The sequence below is a fragment of the Carlito syrichta genome, unplaced genomic scaffold, assembly GCF_000164805.1.
Source record: "Carlito syrichta isolate Samal-C Ts95f unplaced genomic scaffold, Tarsius_syrichta-2.0.1 Scaffold53212, whole genome shotgun sequence".
Lineage (NCBI taxonomy): Eukaryota > Metazoa > Chordata > Mammalia > Primates > Tarsiidae > Carlito > Carlito syrichta.
Genome location: NW_006997308.1, coordinates 28,318 through 35,697, shown reverse-complemented (window position 1 = coordinate 35,697; position 7,380 = coordinate 28,318). Strand labels below are relative to the sequence as shown.

General features: G+C 47.8%; 1 protein-coding gene across 1 annotated transcript in view; it reads left to right on the top strand.

The window, feature by feature from the left end:
- The window catches only part of LOC103250766 (tryptophan--tRNA ligase, cytoplasmic-like), a 151,379-nt gene that overhangs the window by 118,401 nt on the left and 25,598 nt on the right, over nt 1-7,380 (top strand). Inside the window, 1 exon segment of the mRNA XM_021707917.1 lies at nt 1,174-1,280. Within this exon segment, the coding sequence (XP_021563592.1) occupies nt 1,174-1,280 (107 nt within the window).

Here is a 7,380-nt window from a genome sequence, read left to right as displayed (position 1 = left end):
GGGATTAGCAGTTGAGGGAAACTGCCAGGGGAGGGAGGGGCACACCTCATCAACAAGGATACCTGCATAATGAAGATTTGTATGCCCAACCCTGAATTGTACCCCACATCTTTAAAATAAAGGAAAAAAGAAAGAAAGGAGAGCCTTTAGGGTAGAAGCTATAGGCCAGGAGTTAGAGCAGGTTGGTCTAAAGGATGAGAAGAGTGAAACAGCACTAAGCGAGAATCAAGCACAGTGTATCACATTATGAACATTCTGATAGCCCTGTGGTTATATCAAAAGTGTCATCTCAGTTCACCCTCAGAACAGTCATAGCAGTTAGAGCTTCCAGGCCCATTTTGCAGATGTTGAGACTGAGGACGGTAAGACTGCCCAGGATGCAAGTGGCAGACTGACAATTTGAACCCAAGTGCATCTGGCTCCAAATCTATGCTTTAACATTATACCGTTTCTTCAAAGACAGAGGTCATTGGCCCCGCTTCAGCAGTCAAAGAGTGTATGACTCTTTGCCCATATAGCTTGTTTTCATTTGTACCTACTCAATTCCTGGCATGGTGTCTAGCTATGGAGGCTGTAAAGATGAATCAGGCACAGATCAACACCACAGAATCGCCTGTCTGCAGGGATGTCTTAACCACGATAACAACCCTATAATCTCAGTCTGTCTCACAGCTGCTGCAGTGCCATGTGGGCCTGGGAGGTTCTTCATGCCAGGATCAGGGATCTAGATCCTTTCATCGTGTAGTCCCACCCTACAGAGACCTATACACACAGTCACTCAGACAAGAGAGCCAGTAATACTGTGGAGAAATTATAACAGCCAGGTCTGGGAGTAGCAGACATCATTGCTGCCCACAGGATTTTCAGGAAGAGTACATGTGGTTATAACAACGTAGCCAGGCTCTGCAACACAGAACAAAGTTGATGTCCTGTTCCTGAAGGGGTGAGTAGACTGCAATGTGCCTTCTGCCCTAGATGGTCAACTGTGCATTCCAGAGCAGTGACGTTCTCTACCCACAAAGGACGGGGAGGGCTGGAAAAGCTCACCTTCTGGGTCAAGCTAAAGACTGTCTTGCCCAAGCATTTTACTCCTTGTCAGACTCCTGTTACCAGAGCCCCAGTGACAGCGGGAGTGGTACTGCTCAGTGCCCTTCCTTGTCTCCATGCTTTCAGTGTGCCCTGATTTCCTCCCACAGGTGCAGCCGCTGCAGAAGAGGGCTGTTAATCTTCAGGATGAGAACCACAGAGAAAAGGGCAGCCTCAGTGCAAAGGCCCTGACTGTGACCCACAGCTGGGGCTAATAACAAGAACCACACTGCCCAGCGCTTAAAAAGTAAGGCTGCAGTCCTCACCCCTAATACATTATTGAAGACCTCTCTTTTCCCGCCCTCAACCTCTTTTTCTCACTCTTACCCCCTCTACCAGATTCTCAGCATCTGAGTATCACACAGCATCGTAGAGCCGGATTTCACGAACGTGACTGCTGATATGGTTCATCTGGAGTGCTTGCTAAATATATAGCCGATCAGGCTTCTCCCCTGGGAATTCTAATTCTGACAAGGAGCTCAGCAATCTGTATCTTCTAAGAGTTCCAGGTAATTCTCACCCTCAGAAAAGGTTAAAACCACAAACAAAACAACACTGATATGACGCATGTGGCCATGGAAAATAATTTCTGAAAGTTTCCTAGCTTGAAGATACAATTCTATGTCATCTTTAACACCATTGCCTTAGAGTCCTGTTAACAACTGACATCTGTGCATTACTTCACTGGAGTCTTGCAGTCACCCTGGGGGTTAAATGGAAAATGGATCCGGAGAAGGCTAGTGACTTGCCCAAGCTTGTCTAGGAGAAATGATGAAGCTGAGATCAAGCCCAGGCTCTCTGACTCCAAAGCCGCTACTCGTACCCCTTCATTATCCCGCATTCCTTCACTGGGGAATCTTCATCGTGACCAGCTGACTGCCAAGGGCTGTGGCAGGGCTGTGAAGGCAGGCCACACTGTGAAGCTTCCCCTCTGACATCCCATCCACCTGCGCCAGACAGGGAGGAGAGGACAATGACGCAGCTGGGGAGGTGGGCTGAGGAGCTGGGCGAAAACAGCAGGCATGACGCTGAGTTCTTCTGATCGGGGTCACAGGAGACTGGAGCATTGGGGGCTACCCAGGAGGGGCCATGGTCTGGACTCTAACGAGTAGCATGGCCTGGAAATCATTAAAGATCGAAAAAGTCAAGGAACCAAGTCCACAGTAGTCAGCCACAGTGTTGGTGACTCCTGCCCCAAGGCCCAGGCACTTGGCCTCTGTCCTGTCCGCTGCCAGGTATGAGGGCTGCATTTCCAAGGGCGTACCCCTACTGCAGCTGCTGCAGCAGGCTCCCCGGGCCCTCTTCCTTTAGGTCACTCTTCCTATCCTGCTTCTTCTCCAAGTCCCAGGCCAAATGCCTATTCCTCTAGGCAGTCCCAGGCCTGCACTTCCCTCAGAGTAATTATCATTGAACCCTTCACAACATGCTCTTTGGCACATAGGTGGGCAGGAGCCCAGGTCCAATTCTAACTCAAAACTGAAGGAGCCACAGAAGTGTCACAAATGTATTTGAAAGCCTGCTGTGAAGGCCTTCCCAGCTCTTTGTGAGCCATCTTTCACCCAGGCTCCCTATGGCTGGCCAGAGCTCACACTGTTTCCACCTACTTTCTGCCTCTCTTGCCCTGATTTGCAATTCTCCCTCTCTTTTTCTTTTTATCTTTCCCTTTCTCTTTCTCGTTTTCTCTTTTTTTTGTCTCTCTTTTTTGTTTGTCTTTTTCCTTTTCTCTTTCTCCTTTTTTCTTTCAATTTATTTTCCTTTTTCTTTGTCTTTTTTCTCTTTCCCTTTCTTTTCTTTTCTTTTTTGTTTTTTTGAGTTGGAGTCTCACTGTCACCTAGGCTGGAGGGCAGTGGCACACTCCTGGCCACCACAGCCTCTACCTGTTGGGCTCCGGTGATCCTTCCACCTCAGCCTTCCAAGTAGCTGGAACTACAGGCGCGCGCTACCACGCCCGGCTAATTTTTTGATTTTTATTGTAGAGATGAGGTCTCACCAAGTTGCCCAGGCGGGTCTCGAACCCGCGGGCTCAGGCAATCCACTCACCTCGGCCTCCCAAAGCGTGGGATTACGGACTGAGCCACCGAGCCTGGCCTCTTTCCCTTTCTTTGTCTTTCTCTTTTCCTTTCTCTCCCTCTTTCCCTTTCTTTTTCTTTCTTCCTTTCTCTTTGTCTTTCTCTTTTCTTTTTTCTCTTTCTCTTTCCCTTTCTGTCTTTCTCTTTCTCTTTTCCTTTTACTTTTTTTTCTCTTTCTCTCTCTCCACCTTTTCCTTCCCTACCCTATACACACACATATATGAGGGGGGACCCCAAAATTCAGAATTATCTTTTTGAGGGTGGGCATCTTGGAGGAACTCAGAATTTATTCCTTGGCATCAGACCGTCAAACAAAATTTTTATCTGAAAGTTCTGAGAAGGTCGCATCACAATTTGCAGAAGAAACGTCCTGAGTTGTGGCAAACAGGTGTCTGGTTCTTCTACCATGACAATGTCCTGCCCACACCACTCTGAGTGCTCAGCAGTTTTTGACCAAAAATGGCATGGCCTCTGTGCTTCACCCTCCCTGTTCACTGGATCTCACTCTGAGCAGCTTTGTTTGCTTGTTTCCCCAGTTGAACATGTCCTCAAAGGGAAACATTCTGCTGATGTAGAATAGGTGAAACCAAAAAATGACAGAAACACTAAAAGGCATCAAAATGGACGAGTTCTTAAACTGTTTCGAGCAATGGAAAAAGTGTCTCAATAGGTTTATTGCATCAGCAGAGAGTACTTGGAAGGTGGCTGAAGTTTAAACATGTAAAAATAAAGACACAATTTTTTTATAAATAAATTCAGGATTTTTGGGGGTCCCCCCTCATATATCTCACAGACTCAAATTATCTTCTAGTAAGGTTTCTCTTTCTCTGTAACACTGTCTAACATGCAGTGTTTACCTGTACAGTGACCACTTGTATACCTAATCCTGAATTGTACCCCACATCTTTAAAATTTGAAACAAAAAAACATGCACAGTGTTTTTCTAAACTCCACCAACTCTCTTACTCTAACACCCTCATGAACTCATTCTCATTTTTGCACAGACACACATACACATTCATTGTCATCACATGCTGAGGCACATGTGGAGGGGAAGTAAGTCACACTTGCTGATGTCCTGTTTCCTGGCAGCACATACGTTGCCCATCACCATGACCAGCTCTTGTCAATATGTCTGTTTCCTCTCTATTGAAGGTCATGGCCCACAGCGGGCAGCCGGTGTGACTTGAATCCACCTAACGGTCTTTCCATTCAACTCCTGCTCTCCGCTGGTTTCCCTCCAGATCCTATGGCTCAGAATGTGCTGGAAGAGGTTTACACCCAACAGGGGGAAACAGAGTTCACCGCAGCATCCGCTGCAGCTGTGCGAACTTCGCTGAGGAGTGAAGGAGTCTCAGTTTGTCTCAAAATCCTGACTAAAGCTCAAAGCTAAAATTGGTGGCCACAAATGGTACCTGGATCCCTTAGTTCATCCCTCACCTCCAGCATAGATCAGCTTACAAGAGTCAAAGTAAATGTGTCTTTGTTATCTGCCTCGCAGGAAGTGTGTGGTATCTCCTTCACCCTCCCTGGCAGGGGCACAGGGTGTGCACTTGCCCCACCGCAATCCCCAGGGAGCTGCCTGTGACTGTGGAATGGAAAGGGACACCCACCTCTCAAAAGGTGAGGCAAGGGTGTAGGTTTTCCCATGGGTTAAGTGGATTCATCAAAAGCAGCTAAGTTGGAGCCTTCTTGAAAGGACTCCTCACCCTACACCCCCATCCCCAACCACACAGGAGGACTGCCCACAGGCTGAAGAGATTTCAGCAGAAAATCTTGAGGTAATTACTATGAGCCAGAGCTTGGGGACAGTTGTTGACAGCCAGCCAGAGAATGCATCACCCACTCAGGGGGCTGTGTGGTATCAGATCCCCAAGAGGGCCAGGGATGTGGCTTGAAGGACGCATAGAATCTCCTTGAGCATTTGGGCCTCTGCCACACAGACAGCATTGGGCCCAGTGACACCAGGAGCTGTCAGTGAAGAATATTTCCCTCTTACTTTTTCTCCTCACCCATCCAGAAGCAGTAGGTGAGTGAAGAGGAGAGAGCAGGAGCCAGGAGGCAGACTCAAAGAACAGGCCACATCTCCCTCCCCAAAGGCAGGAAGCTGACCCTGGGGCTGCCCTGGGCTGAACATTAGAGGACAAACTTGGAGTTAGGTAAGAGAGTGAGGTTTTAATTTAAATCAAATCGAACTTTTTTATTACTCCAAAAACCAGTCTGTTCTGATACTCCATATTACCCAACTCTGTAAAAGCTTCTGTCTTTGTTTGAGATATTATCTAGGAATAGAAAAGGGGTTCCCAACAGAGCTGATTTGAAGAGCAGTGGGGGGTGGTGTGAATAAAGTTATTCTTGGATTGCAGTCTACCAAGTTCAATCCATTCAACACATAGGTAGGTTATACTTGTAGTTCAGACGTGCTCAGATGTAAGGCATGCTAGAACCATGATGGGGAGCTGGGGGGTGGTTATTAAATGTGCACTCTGAGCTGGGAGGAGAAGCCCGAAAGAAGAGGGCTGGGGAAGTTGACCTGGCTCGGGACAAGTATGTGGCCCCCAGCCCAGCTCCCAGTCTGGTTCTCCACATCCCTGTGTGGGGCAGTCCGACTATTCAGGTAGATGATCCAGCAGTAAGGTCCAAGGCTCAGAGGTCAAAGATTTTAGAGGCTGTGAGGTGACAGATCCAGCTCTGGAAGATCCCAGACAATGGACAGAGGGGATAGGTATATTCCATCAGCCAGGAGACAGTCAAAGGGAGTTAAATAGAGCACCTAGGTCTCAACCAAATTCACGGGGGTTCAGGGAGAAACTTCCACCCAAAGACAGGACTGAAGAATTAAGAAGCATAACCGGTGAGTTACAAGGTAGAAACCAGTCCTATGGTATGGAAGGAGGCAAGAGGGCTGGTTCAGTGGAGAGACTCTGTTCCATGAGTTTGCTTCCCAGGACTATTTCCTCATGTCCCCTCTCCTCTCTGCTTAGCTCTGACTGGGTAAAATCTGTTTCTTATCCTACTGTTGTTTTACTGTCTTTTTCTGTCTCCCTCACAGGGTTTCAGGAAGGGTCTATCTAAGAGTGGGGATTTAGTAAATGTTTCATGAGTGGAGCAAGTGAATGAATGAATGAGTGAATAAAGAACTACATAGGTGCCTTGGGCTAGCTCCTGGCAGCACGGAGGTCCAGAGTTGGGTTAGCAAAGAACAGACCTTAGAAAGTGGGTTAGAGCCGGGCTCGGTGGCTCAGCCTGTAATCCCGCGCCTTTGGGAGGCTGAGGTGAGTGGATTGCCTGAACCCGCAGGTTCAAGACCCACCTAGGCAGCGAGACCTCGTCTCTACAATAAATCAAAAAATCAGCCGGGCGTGGTAGCGCACACCTGTAATTCCGGCTACTTGGAAGATTGAGGCGGAAGGATCGCCGGAGCCCAGCAGGTCGAGGCTGCGGTGGTCAGGAGCGGCCACTGCACTCCAGTCTGGGTGACAGAGTGAGACTTCAACTGAAAAAAAAAAAAGAAAGAAAGAAAGTGGGTTAGGGAAGGAAGATGCCAGGGAACCCAGTGGGAAGTTGCTGAGGAAGGGAGAGATCAGGGAAGCAAGATGGCAGCAAATATTGTGCCCTTTCTACAGTTTTCCACGACTGACCTTGGAGCATAGAGGCCATCACAATGCAAGTACATCTTCTATATGAAATATGTCACAGATCACCATTTATCAATGGTGCCAGGCACTATGGCACTACGACTTATAGGTGGAACACTCCCATCCAAGGGGGCATATGATCCAGCTCTTACTGAATCCATCCCCAGTGAATCACAGCCACAGAAGAATAATGTCATTTGGGAACATATGCTAAGAACACCTTCCCAATAAAATTCTCTAAATTAAAAGGCGGTGTTTAAATCAGGGTGAACATATCAATACCAATGAGATGCAATTGATTCCAGCTACTAGAGGAATAAATCAAGCCCGTATTACCATGCATGTCCATGTGACTGCAGAGAGTCAAGCAGGACAGACGAGGGGAAAGTGGTCAGACACCACACCCCACGTGATTTCAGATCTCGGAGCCTCATGCCAAGATTCTGCCAAACCGTATGGTATCCAAGAGATGGAAGTTAGATAAGAAAAGCATATGGCTAGGGTTGGGGGTGGGGAGGAATTGCACGAGAAACAGACTTGCTTTTCCAGAAGAGGTCTGCTTCGGCATCAGACTGTTGAGGCAAAAA